General features: G+C 41.1%; 1 protein-coding gene across 4 annotated transcripts in view; it reads right to left on the bottom strand.

Annotated features, from left to right (window-relative positions):
• Col4a4 (collagen type IV alpha 4 chain) overlaps nucleotides 1-26,461 on the bottom strand; it is a 120,009-nt gene that overhangs the window by 19,947 nt on the left and 73,601 nt on the right. For 3 of the 4 annotated variants that reach the window (XM_048344618.1, XM_048344621.1, XM_048344619.1), the window contains exons 29-43: nucleotides 24,874-25,035; nucleotides 23,271-23,432; nucleotides 22,555-22,698; nucleotides 19,322-19,429; nucleotides 17,682-17,863; nucleotides 16,775-16,838; nucleotides 13,671-13,745; nucleotides 11,786-11,893; nucleotides 11,465-11,572; nucleotides 5,070-5,141; nucleotides 3,664-3,792; nucleotides 3,457-3,570; nucleotides 2,135-2,290; nucleotides 1,604-1,711; nucleotides 555-563 (exon numbers count right to left, since the gene is read on the bottom strand). In XM_048344618.1, the coding sequence (XP_048200575.1) occupies nucleotides 555-563; nucleotides 1,604-1,711; nucleotides 2,135-2,290; nucleotides 3,457-3,570; nucleotides 3,664-3,792; nucleotides 5,070-5,141; nucleotides 11,465-11,572; nucleotides 11,786-11,893; nucleotides 13,671-13,745; nucleotides 16,775-16,838; nucleotides 17,682-17,863; nucleotides 19,322-19,429; nucleotides 22,555-22,698; nucleotides 23,271-23,432; nucleotides 24,874-25,035 (1,701 nt within the window). The remainder of the gene's footprint in view (nucleotides 1-554; nucleotides 564-1,603; nucleotides 1,712-2,134; nucleotides 2,291-3,456; nucleotides 3,571-3,663; nucleotides 3,793-5,069; nucleotides 5,142-11,464; nucleotides 11,573-11,785; nucleotides 11,894-13,670; nucleotides 13,746-16,774; nucleotides 16,839-17,681; nucleotides 17,864-19,321; nucleotides 19,430-22,554; nucleotides 22,699-23,270; nucleotides 23,433-24,873; nucleotides 25,036-26,461) is intronic. The other variant, XM_048344620.1, reaches the window with a different exon arrangement.

Here is a 26,461-nt window from a genome sequence, read left to right as displayed (position 1 = left end):
AAATTAACGCTTGATTATTAATTTCAGTGAAAATGCCCAGGTACCAAGTAATATGTTGCTTTTACAGGGTGAAGTGTTAAGTGAGCATTTGCTTTTTAACATACCAAGGAATTTGTTCCTTGAAAACAGACAGAAAGGTGTGCTAGGAAAAGCTTGTCACAATCTCTTACTTGATGGTAGGGGACTGTCTTTTAATAATGTTGGTGATGAGGGATGTACAGTGTGTTTATACTTATAGAGTTCACAAGGGGAACGTACATTAGCATGTGCTGTCACAGTAATGAGAACACTCAGACTTTGAGCCCAAATTGAAATTATAGAAGCTAAGTATCTACCCCACTGTGAGAACCTATAATGAGGATCATGATGACGACACAAATAGGAGGTTTTTCTATAGGTAATGAGGTAAAGGAGGCCTTAAAACCTAATATAACATAATACCCTTTCCTTAAAAAACAACAACACTCCAGTGTAATGTATGAAAACCATGATTCCCCTGCAAAGGCAGAAGAGAAGAGAAAGCAGCTCATCATTCATCTGAAAGCAATGCTTACCTCTGGATCCTGGAGAGATACAAGGCCGAAAAATTGAGGCCGTGCCACGATTTTCACATGGTGGAAAGAGATGGTAAAATGTTTAAATTAGGACAGAAATGAAATTGATTTATTGAGAACCTAAGCAGCATCAGTGACACGCAGAATGACAGTGTCCTATTTTCAGAGAAAGTCTACCACATTGTGATGGACAGGGGAGACACCTCTTAGTACTAATGGAGTTTTCTTCTCAAGCAAAACTTGACATGAAATTCTCCTGAGAAATATAAAATTCTAGCTGGTTTCTTCTGGTAAATATACCTGCAATGAATGTGTCTAGGAATTATGTCTATTTAAAGGCTTCTGAAATTTCTGTATTCATATGTCGAATTCTACAGGTAATGCACTAAAAGGAAATTTTTTTTAAAAAAATCTAAGTGCCAAGCCCTTTGTTCTGTTATAATATGATCTCTCATAACACAAAGAACTTTATATATTCTCTGAATTAGAGGGCCAATTTGAGAGATCACAAATTATTCTAAGTTGTTACTATATTGCCATGACTTAGGATCTTGAAATTACTTCTGCCAACATGGAACATACAGATCTATTTATACTCCCTCCCTCCCTGTCTCCCCAATTCTTTCTTAGTTGATTGTGATTTGTTGTTGTTGTTGTTGACAGCTGGTATGCCAGCACTAGAGCCATGCCTTCAATTCTGGATGTTTACTAGTGAACTGAAGGTAAGAGTCTCTCAGGTTTCTTCATCTGGGTTGGCTTCTGATCAAGATACTCAGATCTTAGCCCCCCACCCCCCAACCCGGTTGCTTAAACTATTTGCTCGAGCCACTAGTACCCAGCTACTTTTTCAATTTGTTCTCAAAACACGTATCAGTTTACCAAATATGAGACTTCACAGTACATAAAGAACTTATATCCAAAAGGGCTAAATTCAGAAGAGTTTACCAATTTCAAAATAATTGACAACTTTGAATGCTGATCCTTCTAGATGTTTAGACAAAATGCCCCATGCAGGCTGCTTAGAAGATGGCTGTACGTTAAACGTTTACCTGGAGGACCCACGGGCCCTTTCCTGCCTGGGGGTCCAGGTAAACCTTTCTCTCCAGGTGGTCCAGGAAAGCCAGGTGGGCCTGGGGGTCCTGGAAATCCCACTGGTCCTAAAAGACACAGAAAAATGAGGGCGCAGAATGGAATGAACTGAAGACAGCAACGATCTGATATCTCGTGAAGATCCAAGAAGAGAGAGCAAAGTCAGCATGGGAGTGAAGGGCTGTCGGACTCTGCAAGGCTGAGATGAGCTGCCATTGTCTGAAGGAAATGCAATGATCCACCAAAAGGGTTAAAGAGAACACAGCTATGATCAAGATGAAAGCACACTGGAATTAAAAAGCCCTGTATCCTGGACTTTACAACTTTCACTCAAACTTGAAGACTCTGTGGAAGCCAGGAAATTCTGGAAATAATAGTCACAAACAAATGAAACCAGCAGGCAATCACCATGGGAGGACAGTGTCTGCAAGATCGCTGAGGGTAAGAGGAGCAATGTCTTCACATAGTACAGAAGTTACTTATATTCATACCTTTCTGGCCAACTTTTCCATCGCATCCTGGAATACCCTGGCATCCGGGAGGACCTGGAGGGCCTGGAAGGCCTGGAGGGCCTGGTAAACCATGGTCACCAGGCTCCCCTTTCAGAAGATCCACACTCCCAGGGGGGCCCGGACACCCGGGTTCTCCTGCCACGAAAAGGAGGGAACATGTTCTTTCAGTCGAAGACAAAGGAGTATATTGGCTCTCAGAGAGCTTCTTAAACAATTTAGTCACTCGAAAGGCAAAAGATGTAAAGGATGAGAAGAATAAGAATGTCAGTGGTTTCACAGTGAAATACAAAGTATATCCTATGGAGCCCAGGCTTAGAAATAGTGGAGAGAATGGGTTAGTAACTATTAGAAGTAATGAACCCACAAAAGGCTTCTTCTTCCTCCAAGACATTTCCTATTCAAAGTATCAGCTCCTGCTTTTTTGTGTGTGATGTCATCTTGCTCTTTAATAGAACTGATGGGTGGGTAATGGAAAGATGAACAGATGGGGGGTGGATGGATAAATGGAGGGAAGGAGGAATGGAAGGATGACTGATGGATAGGTTGGTGATAAATCAGTTATCTATTTTTGAAAAACTATGGCTGATAGGAAAGGAACATTCACTTAAATTTATTACTCTATTTGAAAACAAGTATCTACATATAGGAATAAGTTGATCGCACTTCTTTTCTCAACTAGGCATCTATACTTCTTAGCACATGTTTGTTGCTCTGAATTTTTTTGTTTTGTTTTGCACTGGACAACCCTATTTTCATTAGAGTTACAAAGATCCCAAGAGGATGAGCTTTTGTCTGTGTCGAAGAATTCTAGAAGCTTGTAACAATGGCACTGGACAACCTGTGGAATGGAGCTGCCTCCAAAATGAAAATTTAGCTAGCTTCTAATAGCTGCCCAAAATCTTGTCCTGCCAGAACTCCTCCTCATGAAGTGGTGAGAGGAATAATAAGCTCTCTGCCTTTGAGGACTTCTGTGGACAGTGGACCGGTGTCCTGTCACTGAAGGGACCCCTCTGAAGCTTCACCAAGCAGCTCCAAATTGGTGATGGGCGATGCCTACTCTGTGTTCAGTTTGCACCTGGGCAGAGATGGTAGGATGGAGTTAACATATTAGAGTGAAGGGCTGCTTTGGGGCCTGGATATGTTTCTGAGTGCCCACCACTACCCACATTCTACCCAATCTATCAAACTAATGGTGTTCCCAGGGCATTTCTGCCCTGCTGTTGTCTGGTCCTGCAATCTGACTGAGCTGGAAGCATCTAGCCAAGGGAACACTGCCGCTCTTTGCCACCATATGCTCATACCTCTTGGACCATCAGGGCCAGGGGGTCCTCGATCTCCAGGTGGGCCTTGTTGAGGAATGTCACCCTCCGGAGCTCTTCCTGGAGCACCTGCAGGACCAGGGGGCCCCGGTGGTCCTGTGTACATGCATGTTCACACGTGAGCCACATTACATTGAGCAGGTTTCAAATTGATTGTTGAAAGAGGAGACAAAGCAGGCTGCTTCTTACCTGGGGGACCTGGGAGACCTTTTTCACCAAAAAGACCTGGAGGAGAAATCCCTGGCCTCCCGGGGTCTCCTGTCTCCCCTTTTAGCCCAGGTAATCCCACGGGGCCAGGGGGGCCCATTTCATGCAAACCTTCACAAGGAAAAGAGCAGAAATATTAGATCATATTCTTATTTGTCAGTGCATGGTACCTGAAAAATTCCTGCTGTCCCCCAGAGAAGTGGCTGGGTCTGTAAGGAACACACTCTGGCTGTATTGGGGACAGGCAGGTATTGGGTTGTCATTTCTCCCTTATGACCCGTCACAAGGTCCACCCCAGGCTTGGTTTTCTTTATGATTATTTCTCAGATCAAGGAAAAAAGAGAGAGAGAGAGCTTAAGGGACAACATCAACCCTCCAATTCCTTCCATGGACTAAGCAAAAATAAATGATATATAACAATAAATGTGAGCCAATTTCTTTGAAATTCAAGTGGAAATGGCACTATAAAAAGAGCCATCATGTTTTGGAGTTTCCTGTTAAGGGGATAAACGTCACTGGTTTCTTGGAAGAAAAAGGTATTTAATTAGATATTTAATTAGATATATATATTTATTATCAAACTGAATTACAGAGAGGTTACAGTTTCATACACTAGGCATTGGATACATTTCTTGTACTGTTTGTTACCTCATCCCTCAAGATATTTAATTTTTTTAAAAAGCTACTACGTGAATCCAAAGTGATTGAATTCCAAATTCTATAAAGATTTCATCTCTCACCAGCAAGAGATTCATACCTAGCCACACAATTCTATCTTTTGTTTCCTCACTCAACTTTACATGTTGGTTACTCCTGCTTCTTTGTTTGGTTATTATTTTGCTGAAAAAGTAACATCACAAATGTGTAATTATTGAAACAAGCTCAGACTTCAAATGTTGAAGATGAACCTGTGTTATCAAAAATAACAAATGGTTCTGGTAATTTTTCCTGGCAATGACAGTAAAGGCATGCAAACAGTTCTAATCACATCCATGTGGTTGCGTAAGACATTGCTGCACAAAACAAAACAATGTTGGGATTTTTTTTTGTACCTGGACTATATATTTGTTATTCATAACATTTAAAAATCCAGCTCCATTTAGGCAATAGTTCTGAGTGTTTTTAGTTCAGAGGCTGTCTCAATACCAACCAAACACACTGTGCCCCAATCATCTCTTCTTATGTAGTTCTTAAAAAGAACACAAAACACAACCTTTATATATAACTGATTAGCAATGCTAGAGATAATTGTAATACTGTGACTGTAGACTAAGTTGGCTATTTCTTTTTTCTTTACTCTCAAGTCCTGTGAGGTGAGGATATAGGAGGAGAGTGTTTTACCTTATCTCAGGGTCCACTGAGATAAAGTTGATTCGATTTTATCTTACCTGAAGCACCTTTGTTTCCTTTCTCACCCTTCAAACCATGTAAGCCATTCAGGCCAGGAGAACCAGAGGGACCTGAAACACACCACAGGCCTGTGTCACAAAGTCCAGAGAAGCTAGCCATGGCTGATTTCTACTCTCGCCACAGATCCAAACCAGCCTAGTAGAGGGTACCCCAAAGCAATGGTAGGCACATCCCATCACCCGAAGGTCACTACTAGACAGATGCTTATTTAGCACAAAGACTGGATGGAGGTTTTCTACCATCACATGATAATGTTTTGTTTTGTTTTTTAATAAGGATCTCGTGACAAGATACAGTCCAGAATTCTAAGATGCAGGTAGTGACCTTTGATTTGATGATAATAAAACCACTGGGTATGAGGAAAGAGTTCAGGTGAGAGCAAATCCAGATCTCCTCCCATCCAGGTGGGTCTTTTCTCTCCACCAGGGTCTGCGGGTCTTCACTTTTTCCAGGTTTTGTCAAGTGAACATAGTAAGACATCGGGACTGCGGGACAGCTACAGGGCCCCGGGGACTACCTGTCATGCCTGGTTGTATTTTAAGCACTCTGCTACGCGGAAAACAGGCCTGCAAGGTTAAATTAACCACAGAGATTTCCCAACAACTATGTTTAGAACCATTTTGATATCTTCTGAGAACAATTGAACTGCTTGTGTGTTGATCACTGAGTTCAAGCTCCATACTCGGTAAGCAGACATTAACTCTCCCACAGAGGCCACGGTCTCTGAGAATCAAGTTGCCACTGAACACTTGCAGTTGATTTTCCTTAAGGCTTTCCACAGTTGGACTTAGTGTTGTAACTTTTTCAAATGAGAGTTTTCGAACTGGCAAGCATCAAGTCAAAGGAAGGAGAAAGGAGGGGAGAGAGTGAAAATAAGGGAGGGAGGGAGGAATGGAAAACAAATATGCCGGATTCCCTTCTGACCCCAGCCAAATGGTATTCCACAAATCTGCCTCGCTGGATGACTCGGAAGAGAAAGCGCCTCTCCATACGCCTCTGGCCAAGTCTAGCGACCCATCCCATTTCATTTCTGGATGTTGCAACAGGAGCTGTTCTTTCTCACTCAAAACTGACAGTTCTTTCATACGTGCCCAGCCCTTCACTCAGTTCAACTTTGTATTTTTTTTTAACATTTATGACAATAACCCTCAGCTTATCTGACCAGACCTACAGAAAGTGTCCCTCACTATACCGCAGGTATCTACACAGGATCCCGTGGACCAACCATCCCTGCGCTGTGCTCAAAAGCCCCATCCTAAGGAAGCTGTCTCCTTTCCTCAAAGTAAATCAGAGTGTAAGACCAGGTCCGGTGGGTCTTCTAACCCCATGCTCAGTGTGTTTGCTGATACACACTGGGTATTCAGTCAGTGGTCATGTACTGAGGAAGTGAATGAGAAAAGGTACATAAGGAAGGGACTGAACAGGTAGACAGATATCTAGTTCTTAAAAAGTGTGAATTAGAATTTGTTTGCATAACACAACTTTTTTGCTTGGTTTTATGCTGGTCCTGGGACTTGAATTCAGGGTCTGGGCATTGTTCCTGAGCTTTTTATCCCCACCTCAAAGCTAGTGTACCACCACTTGAGCTACAGCTGCATTTCTGGCTTTTTGGTGGTTCCTATAAGATAAGAGTCTCATGAATTTTCTTGCCTGGCTGGCTTCAAACTACAATCCTCAGATTTCAGCCTCCAAAGTTGGGAGGATCACAGTTTTGAGCCAGTGATGCCCAGCTAGACTTTCTAATACACATGTATACATACATACATACATACATACATACATACATACATACATACACACACACATATATGTGTATAAATGACAAATACAACTTAGAGCATTTGAAGGACTCCATTTATATATAAATTATTCAAGTATTAATTATTCTCTGGGCATTAAAGCAGGTCCTCTGTGCACATCTAGTAAGCTGGTATAGTTAGGGGATTCCATGCCATTTAACATCAGCATTTTAAAGAGACAATTGTTATCTTCTTTAGCTCGATTCCAAGGAGCCATATGCTCTTGTACTTGGAAAAAAAAAGTGGGCATAAATTCTTATTTTCTCGAAATCTCTTGTTTCCTAACCTCTTTTAACAGTTCTGGCTTCACTTACTTTCCAGCCCTCTTTTCCTAGTTTATGAGCCAATCTTTCAAGTGTGCACCAAAGGAACACAGGGACCTTCTTCGTCTGCCAAATCTGGATATTTATTGCAATCTATCTGAAATGATAATAAATTTTTTGAGACCATTTTTTTTCTCTTTCCATGTGTTTTGATCTCCAGCGTGAGCTAACAAGATGGATGGCTTGGGGACTTGGCTAAGGGAGGAATGGCCCAGGCTAGACCAGCTCACCCATTGTCCCATCCACACACAGATCCTGGGCTGTCAGCGCCCAGCCCCTTGCCATTGTTGAACTGGCCGACCCTCATCTGACCCAATGTTATCTTTCTAAATTGAATGCTGCTACATCTGGGGAGGGTTGTAAGGGTAATTTTCTTTCCTTTTACTGAAAGCTTTTATCAATCCCATCTCTAAATCAGAAAGTTGTTCATGCATAAAATATATACAGTGCAGATGAGAGGCAATTAGGCTAACAAAGCACATTCCTGGGTAATGAGGAATTTTTATTCACCTCTCTGATCAGCCTTCTGGTTCACAGTCATCATTTGCGGCTGCACTGTGTGCTGCCCTCCCAGCCAGGGTGCTGGTCCTCCAGGCAGTGAATCGCATCTCTACCCAGGACAGTTGTGCCTACCCTCTGGATTGGCAGCTCACTTTCTGTGACTAGACTCCTATTCACAGGAGATATATATGTGTGTGTGTGTGTGTGTGTGTGTGTGTGTGTGTGTGTGTGTGTGTATACACACACACATACATATACATATATGTAATTTAAAATGTGGAAATGCTACCCTGTACCTTAGGAAATGTACACTTTTAATGGAGTCACCAACACAGTCCTGTTGGCTGGGGGGCAGGGGGAGGTCCTTGTGTTTTAACACTCGAAGTTCTCTATCCTAAGACTCAGACTTCAGACTCAGGCAAAAATCAGACAGCTAGTCACCCCAAATTTAAGGTAGGCAGAAAAGATAGATCTTCATGACTATAGGTTATGTTTGAAAAAAAAATGGGAAAAAATCATCAGGAAATGACATTTAAGTCTGATCTAAATTGTTTTAAAGAACAGCAAAGACATGGATGCTAAGGACCTAAGACATGGTTTCCTAGAGCCCCTACATGTATTTTGTATATAAGACAATGGGGAGCAAGAGAGAAATAATCTTTGCTGTGTCAAGATAATGACATCAAGTTTGGGGAAGGAAGGCAAGAAGGGAACAATCTAGTCATAAACATGAGACGGGATATTTTTATGGTTTCCACAGCTCTAAGGCACATGACATTTATTTCCTAGTAAAAGACATCTCAAAGCACTTTCTTTAAGTGAAATGCTTTTCTTGCCCCTACCTAAAACGCCCAGTCTGCAATCTAGACAATGTGATGCTGCAGTGAGCTGACTTTAGGTATTTGCCACTCCAACTTTGGATAGACACCCAACTAGGACTTGGATGCTCATCTTCTGGAGGGCATATGTATTTAAAAAGCTAGGAATCAAGCCACTTTTACCATATGTCCAAGTTAAAGTTTAAATCTGACTGAGCACAAGCAGGACTCAAAATCCGTATGGTCTGTTCTCACAGAACAAACAACTTTTGAGTCCAGCAGCTGGTTTGTGCAAACAAGATAATCAGTCCCCTTGACTTATTTAGAACACACTTCAAATATTTAGTTTTTCAGTTCAAAGTGTTCCCGCTGGAGTATGATTCACTTTACTATCAGCATGATAGATATACTGCAACAATGGGTTTATACTGTAGGTAGGTGTTTTTATTTTAGGAATGTATTTTTTCACTGTGGTTTTGTTCAGGTCTGTGGAGCCTGAGCGTTCACTGGGCTGTCTACAGTGAACTACTGCCACTGCGTGGTCAGAAGGTGTCACTACAATGCTTGACTCTACCTGCCATTAGATTTGGGGGGGGGGGGGGGTGCACGTTTACCTCCTCCCTCTCTCTTTTTAACAAACTCTGTATTTCATTGTACAGAATTATAATGCGGTTAGTGATTGCTTTTCAAGTCATTTAGTAATAGACACAATTCACTAGCCACTCATTTATTTTAATAATATACTGAAACTAAGTGATAAATAAAAACCCAAGTTGGGTACCAATGGCTCACACCTGTCCTCCTAACTATTCAGAAGGATGAGATCTGAGGATTGTGGTTCAAAGCCAACCTGGGCAAGGAAGTCCATGAAACTCTTTATCTCCAATGAACTTCCAGAAAACCACAGCCAGAAGTGGAGCTGTGGCTCAAATGATAGAGTACTAGCCTTGAGCAAAACAAAAAACAAACAAAAAAACTTCAGGACACTGCCAAGCTCCTAAGTTCAAGCCCCAGGATGGGACTATAGATAGATAATTAGATAGATAGATAGATAGATAGATAGATAGATAGATAGATAGATAGACAGATAGATAGATAGATAGATGTTCAAGAGAAAGAAGAGGAATCAGTAATCATTACCTGAGTACTGTCATTTGAGTCAAAATAAGATATTGTGCTGTGGCACTAAGAGACTTGGAAGTCTTTAGTATTTTAAGTCCTTGCTCTTCTACTACACTTGGAAGGCCGAGAAGTAGAACGACATTAGAAAGAGCTGAGTAACAGAAAATGTTTTCTTTTGGTTTACCAACTCCTTCCAGACACAAAAGAACGTCAAAGAATAGTCCCAGAAGGACTGTATGAATTGCCAGAAACAGGAAATGGCCACAATCACCAGAGGAAAAAAATGTAAAGAGCAGAATGATTGTTTTGTTTGATACTCTGAAATCATTATGAGTTGTTGTTCTTCACGTTGAAAAAAAAAACAAAACTTCAACGAAGAAGGAGAACAGTATTGAGCTATTGTGTTCTGTTATGGAAACTTTCCCCATGGTAGTGTTTGATTGTGTAGAAATCCATGAGTACTGGCTCTTCAAAGTAAATACCTTAACTCTCTGTGGAATTATACAGAGGAATACAAATCAAAGCACAGTTTGCTAAAATACTGGAAATGTTTGAAGACTATTGATGAGGGGGAAAGATGAAAAAATAGAATTTGGATTTTGCAAACAATAACATGATTAATTTCCAGTTCTTCTGAGAAGTAATCATTTCATTGTATCCACAATTGGCATATATATATATATATATATATATATATATATATATATATATATATATCTCATGTCAATGAGCTGAGAGTAGGTGGGAAAAAAGAAAAAACAGGAAACAAATGGCTGAAGTTTGGCTACAGACATCAACCAACAAAACTGAAACCTTCAACTGTTGGTTGAAATGAAGTCCTTGAACCTCAACTCTTGACCCTGGTATATTATTTGGTTTGAGCAATTTATTTATTTATTTATTTATTTATTTATTTATTATACATTCATTCATTTACTTATTTATCCTGACACCCCAAATACTTATGGTGTACCTTCTATGTACTGATCATATTTAAAAGATCTTACATTTTTATTTTTAAAATCCCTATTCTATTTGATAAGAAATGCCTCTGGACAAACATATGTGATACAGTATAAGTATTATGCTAGAGATATATAGAATTTTTTCATGGAAAAGACATTGTTTTTCCAAAATAAGAGCAATGAACTAAAGAGAGCTTGATATCATAGATTAATGTGACCATAACAACCATATTGTTTTCTATCACATTATATTCAGATGTTTAACCATTCCTCCATGACCTTTAAAGATAAAAAGAATTTATCCATGAAATGGGCTTCTTAAACAATGATAATGAGTATGAGTTACTCTCTCTCCATAATACCTTGTCCTTTCCTCTTCCCCTCACCTATCACAAGAGGTAAATATATCCTTATTTATATATTTCTTCAATGTCTGTCTCTTAGCTAGAGAGTGAGCTCCATGAAGGCAAAATTCTTATCTATTTTTCTTCAAGATTATATTCCCAACTCCTAACATAGAACCTAGGACATAAAAGAGCTAGACTATCTCTGTAGAGAACAAATACATAGACCTGAACCTCATGAAACACGTTGGTGCTGAGCAATGAGGTGGACATACAGCATCCTGCATCCTCAACCATAAAAGGCAAGTCAGTCTTGAATCAGGTCAGTCAGTGCCCACGTGGGCACTGTCTTAAGCTCTGGGTGAGGCAGTTAGGAGGAAGTTGTCTGCATCCATGACAGAGTGTCATGATCCAGAGTGCAGCTACTAGATCAGGAAAGCGCTGTGAATTTACTCTCATGGTGCTGGAACAATCTGATAGTCTGGACACTTTTCAACTTACCTTTTACTCCTGGAGGACCTGGTGTGCCTGGATCCCCTGGGAGGCCTCTTGGCCCAGGGTCTCCCATTTCTCCTGGATGGCCCTGCAGCCCAGGAAGCCCCTGTTCACCTAAGGGAAACAGGGAAGAAAGATGCTTGACACCATATTGAAATTTTATGGGTATTGTCTTACTTACTCCCAGTGATTAGGGCAAGCCATTAGCTTAATACAAGGAGGAAGAGGAAGGATGTTTAAGTGACAGATCCAAAGGCACAAGGTTGGGAAATGAAACAGGCCATCTGAAAGCATGTTTGTTGAATGCATCAGGTGTCTTTACTTTACCTGGACACCCTGGTGGTCCCAAGGAGCCAGGTGGTCCTGGTCTTCCAGGGGGTCCTCTCAGCCCTTGATCTCCAGGTCGTCCTCGCTCTCCAGGGGCTCCAGCATATCCTGAAGAAGGAATGGTCCTCATCTGAGGAGCTGCTTGAGCCTAAGGATGCCTGCTTGAGTCTGTGATTATACTTGGTGTGTGTGTGTGTGTGTGTGTGTGTGTGTGTGTGTGTGTGTTCTAGGGTTTGAACTTGGCCTGGGTGCTGTCTCTGAGCTTCTTTTGCTCAAGGCTAGCACGCTACCATTGAACCATACTTTTGACATTTGAGTAGTCTATTGGAGATAAGGGTCTCAGACTTGCCTGGTGGAATGGCGTTGAACTGTGATCCTCAGGTCTCAGCCTACTGAGCAGCTAGGGGGACAGTTGTGAGACACTCAGCCCTTGCTATACCTTTCTATCCTTACTCTTGCATTTACATTTTTTCCCATTGCAGAGGAAGTTATCATTCAGAAAAATTCAGCAACAAAATGCCCTTAACACAATTTTCTATTTGAACGCACATGTGCAAGTAATATGCCCAATTTTACTTTCTAATTCTAAAAAAAGCATCGTATAATAAGTAATCTTGCACGTTTGCCATAATGTATCAGTTTTTAAATGACTGGATTCTATTTAACTGATTTAATCTCAAATTAAATAATCTAATTTCCCCTACATTGGCCATTCAACTTATTTTAACTCCTTTTACTATTACGTATTATGTTCTTTATACAGATTTAATCAATCCTTTTCCTATTAAATTATTTCCTTAGGAAAAATTCCCAGCAGTAAAAATTTCAGATGGAGAACATGATATTTTGGCTCTTCACAAATAGATCTTTATTTTTTTTTAGTTTGTTTTTATTTTATTTATTTATTTGTTGGCCAGTCCTGGAGCTTGGACTCAGGGCCTGAGCACTGTCTCTGGCTTCTTTTTGCTCAAGGCTAGCACTCTGCCACTTGAGCCACATCGCCACTTCTGGCCGTTTTCTATATGTGTGGTGCTGGGGAATTGAACCCAGGTCTTCATGTATACGAGGCAAGCACTCTTGCCACTAGGGCAACAAATAGATCTTTAAATGCTGAGGTACTTTAAAGGAAATCATAGCTATTATCATTTTCTATCCCTAAATATTTTAGGAAGTGAAACTGAAAAAATAAGATCATTTTCCTACACTGCCAAAATAACATTTTAGTAGTTAAGAAACCTAATAACACTCCTTAAGCTCATCTTTCATTCATCCCATACTTGAATTTCCCTGGGACTCCCATAAACAACTCATGTAGCCACACCACATTCTATATCAGAATTGTACATTGCAAGTAGTGGAAATGTATCTTAGATTTTCTTAAAAACAAAAAAACAGCAAAGAAAGGAAGAAAAAAACAAAACCCTAAGCCAGTCCCCTTCCCACTACAGTGGCATGTGAAAGAGAATAGCTAAGCAGTTCTCTAATATTCTAGAACAAGTCATTCAGGATTTGGTTCTTCCCTGCTCGTTGAGAGAAAAAGGGTTTCTGGGACAACCTGTGGCCACTTAAAAGGACAGAAATTATTTTTCAAAAAAAATCAAAACTGTAATCATTTGCAATATCCACGTTTGATTTCATGATACTCTGGGAAGGTCTGGAGGAATGTATTGTTGTGTAAATGCCATTGGGTGGGGGGAGCCTGTGGTAGAAGACTATGATGCTGGGGTGCTTTGGGATACTGTGGCCCCCTACACATGATTCTTTCAATGCAAATCTTACTGGGGTTAGTTCAATTACCGCTAGCTAGCGGGGCGAAATGTAACGGATCTTCGCTCAAGCTCAATGACTCCTTTTTGTTTTCACATTGACACACATGGAGCCTTACCTGGACATCCGGGGCTTCCGGGCTCACCCTTTGGACCAGGCAGACCATACGGACTGGCAGGGTCACCTTTGATTCCTGGGAGTGATAAGATACGAAGGATGGTATTTGAGAACATTTTATTTGGTCTCATATAAATGTCTGAATAATTTCCATGGCATTTGTCTTCAGAAATTTCAAGTATTTGAGGGGAGACATTTTTCTGATGGCCTTTTTTTTTCCCTAATAAGAACAAATGGTAATATAAATCAAGGTATGGTTTGAATGCCACATGTAACTATTTCACAGTTCCTAATAACCTATCAATCTTCATATGTTTGAAGGCTTAAATCTTTATATTTTTTTTCAAATGTAGGCTGCTTTTAAAGAAATTCCTAAGCATTAACCAAGTTTATCCTTACATTCTACGGATAGAAAGCAGAAACCATCACTTTCCCCTTCTGCAATCACATTTCAAGATCTCTCACAAGGAAGCTCAGCCCAGTGTCCTTGTAAAAATAAAATCACAAAGGCACACTTTCTTGAAGATTTGACAAGACATGGCAGATTCAAAGGGTAGTGTGGACATAATCCCATAGGGTCGTTCAACAAGGTTGTGTATATTTCCAGATACAAAGAGTTACGTTATTTCTGGGAACCCGTTTCAAGTGGAGGGCTCAAGATGGAGTGGGAGAGAAGGCTGTGATGACAGATGAGGTTAGGAGAGAAGAAGCAGCAGCAGCAGCCAGGCATGTTTGCTAGTATCTGCCCACTAACACTCTTCTATGATAGCATGCCTTATGCCGGGGGCATTGCCACTCTAGTCCTTGAGGATCACAGCTAATTGGGTCATCTCGAAATAACCAATCCTTTTCAAGGAAGTTGTAATTTAAACAAATGAGAAGGTGAGACCCTTGGTTGTTGAAATAGAACACAAAAGGCTTGTGTTTGCTCTGATTTAATGATAACCCGTAGATACGCCAAAATACACAAGAAAAAGATACTAGAGACTAGCAAAGCCAGATGACAGATGAGTAAGTAAAAACCAGGTTGTGGAGAAAAGCACAAAAGCACAGGTTGCTAATGGCTAGATTTCATCATCCTTACTGCCTAGGCCTCTTAACTCTGATTTGGCAGATCCATGAAATATCTTCTATTGCAGGTACTTTGGGTACATTTCAGCTTCTTGCAAGCATAGGCCAACGTAAACACGAAGGGAAGGTATCTTTTTAATTAGGAAAAGAGAGTGGGACTATAATAAATTCATTTGAATTTAGAAGATGAGTGAGTTCTGAACTCTGAAATCACAAGATGCCAAAACTAAATGGGAAATTCTTTCTCTTTGTAATCACAGATAGATTATGCCTGTTAAATAAATGACTGTACATAGTTCATGTTTGCCTATAGCAGTGTTTTTTATTTATTGAGTGTGTTTCATAAAGAATGTAAAATTAGTCATGTGTTTCAAATAGCTCATTAGTAATTTATATTTTAAAGTTAGCTATTTTCATTTCTATTCAAATGATCTGTAACTGTATATCATACCTGCGAATTCACAGACAAGGACATTAAGTCTAAGGATAGGAAGAGGAGTAATTTTCAAGTAGATTTTTGAGAAAAGTATTACCCCGGTGATATATCAAGACAATAGACCTATTCAAGGCTCTATGCAAACACTGGAGTTGAAGATACCCTGCCAGGCAGGTGCTATGGTTCACATCTGTAATCCTAGCTACTAAGGAGGCTGAAATCTGAGGATCATAGTTTGAAGCCAGCCTAGGCAGGAAAGTCCATGAGACTCTTATCTCCAATTATCCACCCCCAAAATGCTTGAAATTAGTCTGTGGTTCAAGTAATAGAGCACCAGCCTTTGGGGGGAAAAAAAAGCTCAGGGACAGGACCCAGGCACAGAGTTTAAGCACTAGGGTCCGCACAAAAAAAAAGAGAGAGAGAGAGAAAGAAAGAAAGAAAGAAAGAAAGAAAGAAAGAAAGAAAGAAAGAAAGAAAGAAAGAAAGAAAGAGAGAGAGAGAGAAAGAAAGAAAGAAAGAAAGAAAGAAAGAAAGAAAGAAAGAAAGAAAGAAAGAAACAAAGAAAGAAACAAAGAAAGAAAGAAAAGAAAGGAAGGAAGGAAGGAAGGAAGGAAGGAAGGAAGGAAGGAAGGAAGGAAGGAAGGAAGGAAGGAAGGAAGGAAGGAAGGAAGGAAGAAAGAAAGAAAGAAAAGAAAAGAAAGAGAAAGGAAATGAAAGGAAAGAAAAGATATCCTGATTGCAGTTTGAATAAAGGGCTAATAAGAACTCTCTCTAAGGACATTTTTTTACATCTCAGGTCAACTTTCTATAAGCTTTCCTGAATATCTCATGAAGGTAGAATGAGCATAATGAGGAGCATAAGATAAACTAAGGCTAGTGAAACCAAATCTACCATTCAATCTATTTTGTAAATAAAGTTTTATTGGACATAGCCACTCTCTTTCATTCACGTAATGTCTACGGTTGCTTTTATATTACAACAGCACCGTTATGCAGTTGAACCACGAAGCTGGACATGTTTATGATCCAGCCCTTTGAGGAAACCAGAACTTGCTGACTCTTGGATTATGATAAAAAAAATAATGCAATTACAAATTACCTCTGACTTGGAAATCCTTAGGTAAATGCCTAATGGGAGCGGATGGCTTTGGCCATGATTCTTCTAACTGCATGGTTCTCCCAATCAGCTTCACGTACACGGTTCTCAAAAGAGAAACTAGCTCCAGTGGGAGACAGGATTTCTAAGTCCTGATGGACACTGCCCACGAGAGTGGGTCTGGTCTCCTCAGACCTGCGCTGTCATGCGAGTGACTGTGGACATCAGTGGATACTGCACTCCCACTGGGGGAATCGACCTATCTGTTCCCCTTGGACCTGAGTGAAAAATAGAACCTTTGGGGTCTTGAGCATTTGATTGTCCAATAGGGTCTTCTTAAGAAGAGTCCCACGGAGCACCAGTGAGACACACTTACACACACACACAGTGCCTTGTATGTTCCATTGTGCTTAATACCCTCTGTTTGTCATCCAAAAGTTGCCCATTCACAATGTTACAAGCACCCAGGGCTAGGAATTTGAGATCAATTTGTCTTCTGTACCTTTGGGTCCTCTTCCTCCATCAATTCCTGTGAATCCAGGGGGGCCTGGGAAACCGGGTTCACCCTGATGAGTGAATGAAACAGCAGTAAGTAAGTAAGTAAGTAAGGCTTTGTGTTTCTCATACAAATGGTGCATGAATGAAGCCATCCAGCTACGCCTTTCTGCAACCAACTTGGCTTATGGAATTTACAGTGGTAAAGAAGTGTGTCTAATTTTTAAGTTGATAAGACTCTTCCAGAATAAGAAATAAGAGCTACTAACAGGTATTCCATTTTCTTCATGTGATTACAAGTTATATATATATATGTATATATATATATGTTACGTATATACATATATGTGTATATATAACTTGAATTTTAAGTTTTAAATAAATAATACTAAAGTATTATTAAAGTCATACTATATTACAGACTTTAAAAAAACTGATCTCATACTAAAAGATGTATAGTGAATTTTGTTATGCATTATTAGAAATATGATGGAGACTACTAATATCTATTATATTTTCTTTTAAAGATTATGCAACTCATAATTATGAAGAGAAAAAAAAACTTAAAACAAAAATCTATACTATTTTGAATTAGATGGGAAAATTTAGAATCCAGAATTGGGGTGTCTTTTCAGGATGATATATCCCCCCAGTAAACCACTGGTCACATAACAAATTTCTATGGAGTGATAGAAAAACTGTTCTGGTTTATGCAGATAATGTGACTTGTTTAGCCACATCATAGGAGCCCTCTTCTAGAGGGTTCTATCCTTTCTTTCTTACCCCTTCACATTCATGGCAGCCACCAGGGAAAGACAATGTGCCCTCTGGCAAATCCTAACTCCTCTTGAGACACTGAGAGCACAAAGGGAGAGAATGGCTTCTCTTCCCTCAGTGTACTAGCAGACCCTTACCTGATCACCTGGGAATCCTGGGAAACCAATGATCCCTCTGAGCCCGGGGAACCCCGGAGGGCCAGGGGGTCCTGGAAATCCAGGTTCTCCATTTCTCCCGGGCTCCCCTCTCTGAAGGCCAGGTGCTCCAGGTGGCCCGGGCTCTCCTCTTCTCCCCGGAAGCCCAGCATTTCCTTTGTCACCTGATGAGGTTGCAAGTGTTACACAACTCCTGGCTGAATCTTGGGCTAGGGGATGGTTATAGTGGAGGGCTTGCTCCTGTGTTCAAAAGTTGAAACCAAAGGCACTTGGGACAGTGGAGCTTATACATCATTTCTGGCTTTGGTGACCTCTCTATGGGATATGTGACCCAGGAATAGACTCAGCACCATCTGATGAAAGAGGGCATGATGACTCCTTCCAGAATGCTCATCTTACCAGTGAGGAAGAACAGAGCTGAAGCTGATGTCTGTAATGGAGAGTTCTAGGCCCCAGGACTAACTACAGGGAAGTAAAAGTAGACATTGCGCAGATGACACCAGAACTTGAGAGAGAATGTCAAAGTCCTGAGCATGTGGCACTTTTGAGAACCAACAGGATGCTATAGGGGCGCGAGTTCAAAAGACAGGAGCCTTGGATGCCTTGTGCATGCAGATTCAGAATTTCCATGTAGACACCATCCCTAGGTGATTCACTCACATTGCAGTTTGAGTAGCACTGGTCAGAACGCTCAAACAGACATTGTACTCTTCCCTTTAAGACCAATTATCTCAAACACAAGCCCAGAACCAGTATTTCAGAGAAAACTCAGGTTGATCCTAGCTTGGCATACTCAAAATTCTCTCTCTCTCTCTCTCTCTCTCTCAATCTCTCTCTCCCTCCCTCCCTCCCTCTCTCTTTCCTCCTTCCTTCTTCCCTTTCTTTTTACTTTTTTCCCTTCCTTCCTTCCTTCCTTCTTTCCTTCCTTCCTTCCTTCCCTCCTTCCTTCCTTCCTTTCTCCCTCCCTCCCCCCTTCCCTGCCTGCCTCCCTTCCTTTCCCTTCCTTCCTTCCTTTCCCTCCCTCTCCCTCCCTCCCTTCCTCTCTTCCTTCCTTTGTTAGCAGGTGTTTAGAAGCTGTACACTGGAAAGCACCAAGTCACAACTACAGCCTGCAAATGTTAAAAGGGGAACCTCAGTTCAGCCCCTCTATTTTGTGCCAATGTGGCCAGATGCCACCAGACCACAGCTGTAATGGGACTATTGAGTAATCACCCATAGGTCTCATCCCAGATCCATTCTTTCCCTGTTTGAAGCTAAACCTCAAGGATGGGTTCAATAGCTTATTGTCTCTCCCTACAATGTGCCCATGCTACATTAAAAAAAAATCATCTTGCTCACTTGCTGTAATGTCAAATACAGTAGTGTGGAGGACACAGAAAGAAAACATAACAGGTCGAAGCTCTGGAATTAGTAGTCTGGAACTCCCATCGGCATATACAGATGTCAGCTAAGCAAAATAAAAAGTTATCACCAATTTCATTCTGTGTAACATTAATTCGAGAAATGATCTTTCATCTTTCATGGTTCCCTATAAGTGGGCAGCATGTCTGATTCACCGCATGGCTGGAATGATCTAGACAGACCGCATCTTATCTGATGAAGTGAAGAATCTCCCTGTTTACCTCTTGCTCCTGGGAAGCCATTATCTCCAGGAGGCCCAGGTTCCCCAGCCATCCCCTTTTTAGAAATGATGGCCATTTCTCCTGCGGCTCCAGGAGGTCCTCTTGCTCCTGTAGATGTTAATTAGACAAGAGAAAAACAAACATACATATTAGCCACACACGTCATCGGTTACCATGTTGCATTGCCGTTTACAAATCCCCACCCATTCAGCCTGCTGAACTGTAAGCGTGGGGACACATGGCACACTGCCGGCTGACTGTTGTCCAAAGGAAGCTCTGTCCTTTTGACAGTGTTGCTCCTGCTAGTCTGACTTTGGGATGATTTGGGGCCTGGTGCGCCATCAGTGAATGGTTGAATGTTCGCTGCAGTCAACCAAACTGGTCTCAGTGTCTTCAGTGAGTTAGGCCCCATTTGAAAGTTCCAGTTTACATTATGCTTATCATGCAGGATTTTAATTTCCCATCATCTATGACCAGACCCATAGCTCCCCCTTTCTCTCCACCCTCTGCAATGTTCCTTACATTAAAAGAACCCACAGACATTTCCACCTGAGTCTCTGCATATAAACTTCCAGGAGGTAGGCAAGGAATTCCATGATGTTGGGAATTTTGTAGACACTGGCCAGTTGGAGCAGGATGGAAGTGACATGCGAACGTGGACAGAATTCAAGAATTTTGCGAGCAGATTGTTGAAAGCCTCTGTAGCTTAAAATCAGCTGTAAGGAGTGTATTTATGTCACAGTGGGGTTGTCTACACCATCTTGATTGTGGTTCCATGCTAGGCCAAGGAGGAAAATCTGAGGGATTCCATCTCAAACTCGGGAAGCTGAAAAGGGGGTGCATACCTGTCATCCTCACAGTGACAGGAGGAAGCCTAAAATAGGTATAGCACAGTCCAGGCAGAGGCCTGGGCAGGAAGCACTCTATCTCCAAAACAAACATAAAAACTGAGGTTGAAAAAAAAACAAAGAGTACCTCTGGTTTCCATTTCCTGGAGTCCATGTCAAGACATATTATTTTACATGCTCAGATGCACCTAGCTTTTGTACCTATGTGATCCTGTCCTGAGAATATTCTCCTTAGATCTAGAGACCTGTATAGATGATCATGTCCTAGTGTGCTGTTTCTTTTTCTTTTACCCCTTGTATGTCCATTTACCTGTCTTTGGGGAGGTAAGGGAGGCACAGAAACAGCGAGACAAAGATTGGAACAGACGCAGTAGTGATACCAAGCACTATGTTGAAAATGAACTATACAATTCATGGGTGGGGATGGGAGGGAAAAACTGGGAGAGAGCAAGATAAAGGGTAACATTGTTCAAAAAGATGAATTCTTTATCTGACTCATGTAACCGTCACCCCTTGGTACATCACTTGTATGATAACAATGAATAAATTTTAAAAGAAAAGAAAAAAGTTGGCTTAAAGTTGTGGCTAAGTGGTGATTGCCTTTCTTGCATACATGAGGCCCTGGCTTTCAATCCCAGCACTGCCAAAATAGTAGTAATAATAAAAAATTACCTTTATTAATAACAATAATTATTAAGAATTATATTAATTATAATATAGTTATAATGATTATTTATTAATTATAATCATTATTCAAAGAGTGAATTGTAACTGCATCACTCACACTAATCCAATTTTTAATTCTTGGTGAAAAAATTATATAACCATTTAATCATAATGTACATAATTGTATAATCATACTTTATTAATTTAAAGTAGCAAAGAATCTTCTTTTCTTATTCCTCCATTCTACATAAAAAATTTATAATCTAAGAAAGAAACAATAGCAAGAATCAATCGCTAAAGAAGAAAACGGCATTTGAGTTAAATTGGAGGCAATTTTCCTGAAAAGCTTTAAGGACAAAAACTTCCTTTCTAAGAATTGTCAAACATTACTCTCAACACTAGAAATATTGAAGGAGAGGTAACACAGAACTTTGAAACAGGTGATCACGGCACTTCCATTTCGGTAGTAATGATGACTGTTTAAATTAAGCTGGGGCAACTCAGTCTCAGGCCTGATACCAATGCGTTCTCCTTGAGAGCTCTGCCAGTTAACAGCTCATGCCAGTTAACACGGCTCCTGCTGCTAGTTCTATTGCCTATGGGTAGTTTCCACGTGTATAAATGGTGAGGACAGTACGGAAGGGGACTCAAAACACCAAACAGAATTTTGTGAAAATTAAGTCCTTGAGAAAATGGCTGAAACTCAAATTCCAATGCCCATAAATAAAACGTTATTAGAAGATGTTCTTTTGTGTTCACTTGATTACTGTCTAGGGTTGCTTTCCTGCTCTCAAGACTGACTTAAGCCATCATAACAGAGTCTGTAAAACTTGCAAAGCCTGAAATCGATTACCAATCACGTTCTTGACAGAAAAATGTTTACCAACCCCGGACTGAATTGAAACATGGCTTAGAGGACAAAACTCCTCACCGTCCCTCTTCCTATTGGTGAGGAAGTTGTCAGCCAAAAGCTATCAATCAATGCATTAAGAACCACCTGTTGTTGGGGCTGGGGATATAGCCTAGTGGCAAGAGTGCCTGCCTCGGATACACGAGGCCCTAGGTTCGATTCCCCAGCACCACATATACAGAAAACGGCCAGAAGCGGCGCTGTGGCTCAAGTGGCGGAGTGCTAGCCTTGAGCGGGAAGAAGCCAGGGACAGTGCTCAGGCCCTGAGTTCAAGGCCCAGGACTGGAAAAAAAAAAAAAGAACTACCTGTTGCATAGAGCTGGTGGGTGATACCTTTAATCGATTCTAGCTACTCAGAAGGCTGAGAAATGAGGATCACAATTCCAGGCAAACCCCGGTGGGAAAGTTCATGAGATTCTTATCTCCAACAAACAATCACAACCCAGAAACAGAGCTGTGGTTCAAGTGGTGGAGTGCCAGCCTTGAGCAAAAAAGCTAAAGGACAGAACTAAGGCCTTGAGTTCAAGCCCCAGTAATCACACACACACACACACACACACACACACACACACACACACGTCATTAATTTTTCTAGTTAAAAAAAGTTTATTTACCACAATTATATGTCTTAAGATTGAGTGGTAAAGAAAATGAATTTTACTTAAAATTCTACAGCAAACACCACAGAACTAAAGAAAGCTAAGACATTCAAATTCAAAAATAGTTATATTTTATTCTTCCAAGACCATATTATTAATATGTTCTAACCAACTTTTAAAAATTTTCCTCTGTGTATTAAGTGTGCTTACCTTTAGCGCCTCTTACTCCTTGGTCTCCCCCAAAGCCAGGCCAGCCCTTCTGTCCAGTTTCTCCCTTTCTTCCAGGCTGACCCTCTGGGCCCGGAAGTCCTCTTTCTCCAGGAAAACCAGGGAAACCAGGCAGGCCCTGGGGCCCTGGTGAAATGAGGAAAACACTGGAGATGTTGGTGTAGTTTTTCTATCAGTGCTCCTTGTGGTCCACTTATAATTACAACAGCCCACCACCTTCTAAGCTTGCATTGAAAGTAAACATCTGTTGTCAAACTCCTTATGGCTGTTCACAGTCTTGCCCCCTCACCCAGTCCTGTGCTCTACCTGTGGGTATAACATGTAGGAGCTATCGCTTTTTGGGGGCTCTAATCCCGTAAATCTTTCATAGCACCAGGCTGAAGGCCCAGCCAAAGCAAAACACATCCATTCTCTTGACCTAGGACTGAATTGGTTCTCACAGTCCTCTGAGCTGAAATGATTTTCTGATCTCCTGAACTCAACATCCCTGGATCTTGCAACCATTTAACTCCACCAAAACATTCTGCCACTGAAAATAGCAACAGGAAGAGAAGGAAAAGCGAGGCAGCACTAAGGGGAAGACAAAGTCATGCTACTATAATGGCCTGTGCTACATGGGCGGTCCTAAGTAACAGGCTATTTTTGAGCATTGATTTCAAATACACAATGGGAAGACATACTGACAAAGCACTACTTACCCTTTGGGCCCGGAAGACCAGGTAACCCATCTTCCCCAAAGGGGCCTGGGATTCCTGGAGGTCCTGGGAATCCATCAGCTCCTGGCAGTCCTGGGGGGCCAGGGAAGCCCTTCATTCCAGCCGATCCAGAAGGCCCTCTCTGACCTTTCCAACCTGGGGCACCTGAGGTACAACCAGATACTCAGACTGAAACCTGGAATCACTCCTTGAAAGGACACTGGAGCCCATCAACGGCAAAATGGTACTTCTTGGCTTAAAACAATAGTAGCAACTCTATTTTTCATGAAAATGGATAGGGGTGAAAAACAGCAACAACAAAAAGAATTCACTGGTGTTTGTTCTTAGAGAAGAGAAACTAATAGGGGAATAAAAAAGCTTTCCAGGAGTTTCCTTAACTGTAATGAAAGAATTGTGAAAATCAGAGCAACATCTTCATCATCATGATCTGTGGTAGATTAGGCTATAGTGATGAGTTAGCTCCTAAACTTGTTACAGATTTTCAAGTACACATCTCTCATTTGGATAAAAGGAACAGCAGCCAGTGGCTCATACCTATCATCCTAGCTCCAAGGAAGATGAGCTTTGCAAGACTGTGGTTGAACCCCAGAAAAGTTACTAAACTTGAACGAATCTGTGTGTCTCCCAGAATGTTGAAACCTTGTCACCATATGATGAGATACTGGAAATTCTGTGAGGTAGTTAAGTCACCTCATAGAATGCACTCATGAATACTATTCGTGACCTTTTAAAGAGCCTTGTGAGCTAGCTAAGTGGAATCTATGGCAAATGGGGCCTTGCCAAACACTAAATCATCTAGTACCTTGATCTTAGACATCATAGCCTCCTGAACTGTAAGAAACACATTTCTATTGTTTATAAATACCTAGCTTGTTGGATGCTGGTGACTCAGGCCTGTAATCCTAGCTACTTACAAGGCTGAGATCAGAGGATCAGGATTCAAAGCCAGCCTGGGCAAGAAAGTCTGTAAGATTCTTATCTCCAATTAACTACCAGAGAACCAGAAGTGGCTCTGTGACTCAAGTGGTACAGCATGAGCTTTGAGCTGAAGAGCTCAGGGACAATGCCCAGGTCCAGAGTCCAAACCCCATGATGGACCAAAAAAAAGAAAATTAGTCTAACATATTTTGTTACAAAAGCGGTGATGGACTAGACTAGCCCCTAACACCTCATGATGAAGATAGGCATTCACAGAACTTCTATACTCCTTTATGTCTTCCTGGGTGTGTCAAAAATGCAACATCCCGTTGCTCTTTACCTGGCCTATTTCTCAAGGCTGTGTTTGCAGCAAACAACCTTGAAAGGTGTTACAGCACATTGCCCAATACAAAATGCAGGCTTGCTTGCAGGCTTCTGTGAAGCAGTGCTTCCTAGACTGCCGCTCCTCTCAAATAACACTAACCACTGCAGCTGTTGCATCTACCCATCCACACATGGCGAAATGACACAAAACAGCATGAAATATGTCAGTAATAAAGTCTTTTGTCTCTATCTCAGAACTTATTAATTTATTAACTTATTAATTTATAAGTAGGATAAATCCCCTATGTATACCTTTGAGTTCTTGACACCTGTTGACACTTACCTGGACTACCAGGAGCCCCAGGAAGCCCTGGCTGGCCTGGGATGCCGGAAGCGCCTTTTCTACAGGAATGGCCAGGTGGGCCTGGGATGCCTGGGAAGCCAGCACTTCCCTCTCTGCCCTTGGGACCTTGGAGACCTGGGGATCCCGGAATGCCAGCTGCTCCTGAAATGATACAAAGTATCTGCTACGTGTGTGGGTTACAACTGTGTAGATGGCCCATAGGAAACTGTTCACTCACGCACATCAGTACTGGAACAGACATTCTGATCCTGACTCAAATAAGCTACATGTCTGAGTGGATTTTCTAGTCATAGACGTAGTGAGCTCCAAATGCCTGGAGACCGAACGCACTGTTGAGTAGCTTGGTAAGGCTACGTAGATGAGGAAGAAATTATTCAGGCAAGTAATCACATGGCTTTCTGACTTTTAATTAGCTTCTATCTCTGCAACAGATACTACATCAAATATATAACACTTACAAACTTGATTTGCATTTTGTGAATTTGCATTTTGTAGATTTTTTTTTTATCATGTGTACTCTCAAATTTCTGTCTATTGGAAACAGGATGTTATAATCCTCAGAAAGGAAAACAAATCCATTACAATCCCAGGCCTCAACCTAAAACTCGATTTTACTTTTCTGTTTCCATGATATTTTGTTTTGCTTACAGTTTGAAAATACAAATAATGGTTATTGTGTTATTTCACAATGCATATTAATTGGCAAAGGTTTTTATGCTTTCTATTTGTTATAATCTTTACAAATACACTGTTCCTTGCTAGTAGTTGAAAAGCATTTCTTAGAGTATAACTCTTGTTTACAGTGGTTTCCTTCACTGAGAAGAAAACAATAGTATTTTCATATCTACAACCTTCATCTGCAGATTCAATTAGATACAAGAGCAATAACCTGTCAAAAATTACCTTCTTGATTCACTTTTTTCAACTGCTTGTTGCTTTGTATTCACTATGTTGTTAAAGAAACCACCATGTATGCTTGTCCTAAAGCCAAGATGAGGATTCATTTCTCTTGGCCCCTCTGTTTGGCCTGTATAGCTAAACTGGGGGTGTGGGGCTGGTTCTATGACTTTCTCCCCTTCACATGCCCAAATCCAGATACTCAAATCACTTCTCTAAAATGGTGTGGCATTTGCACAGAACTCTTGAAATCATCCGTAGAGCATTTATAATATCTAATATGATGTAATTGCTATGCTCATAGTTGGCGTACTGTAGTGTTATGGGAGTAATGACAAGGAAACATTCTATACATGTTGGTACAGATGCATGTTTTTCTAAACATTTCTGATTCGTGGTTGTTTGAGTTGGTTGAGGAGACCCTATGTTTCTGAGGACCAACTCTCCTAACACGCTCCTAACATTCCAAACAGGAAATCCTGTGTTTCTGAGGCTCAGCTCTCCTTACACGCTCTAGTGGATCCCTAAAAAGAACAGTCCATTCTCTGTTGGGAAAAGGCCCAAAACGTGTCTGGTGTGTGATCCACACTTTGAACACCATCATCCAAGGGACTCCTGGAAGTTCAGAGTGCTGGAATCAATCCTAGATCAACAGAATCAGAATTCCAAA

The sequence above is a fragment of the Perognathus longimembris genome, chromosome 4 (genome assembly GCF_023159225.1).
Source record: "Perognathus longimembris pacificus isolate PPM17 chromosome 4, ASM2315922v1, whole genome shotgun sequence".
Lineage (NCBI taxonomy): Eukaryota > Metazoa > Chordata > Mammalia > Rodentia > Heteromyidae > Perognathus > Perognathus longimembris.
The sequence above is the reverse complement of the archived record's forward strand: the minus strand, read 5'-3'. Positions and strand labels throughout refer to the sequence as shown.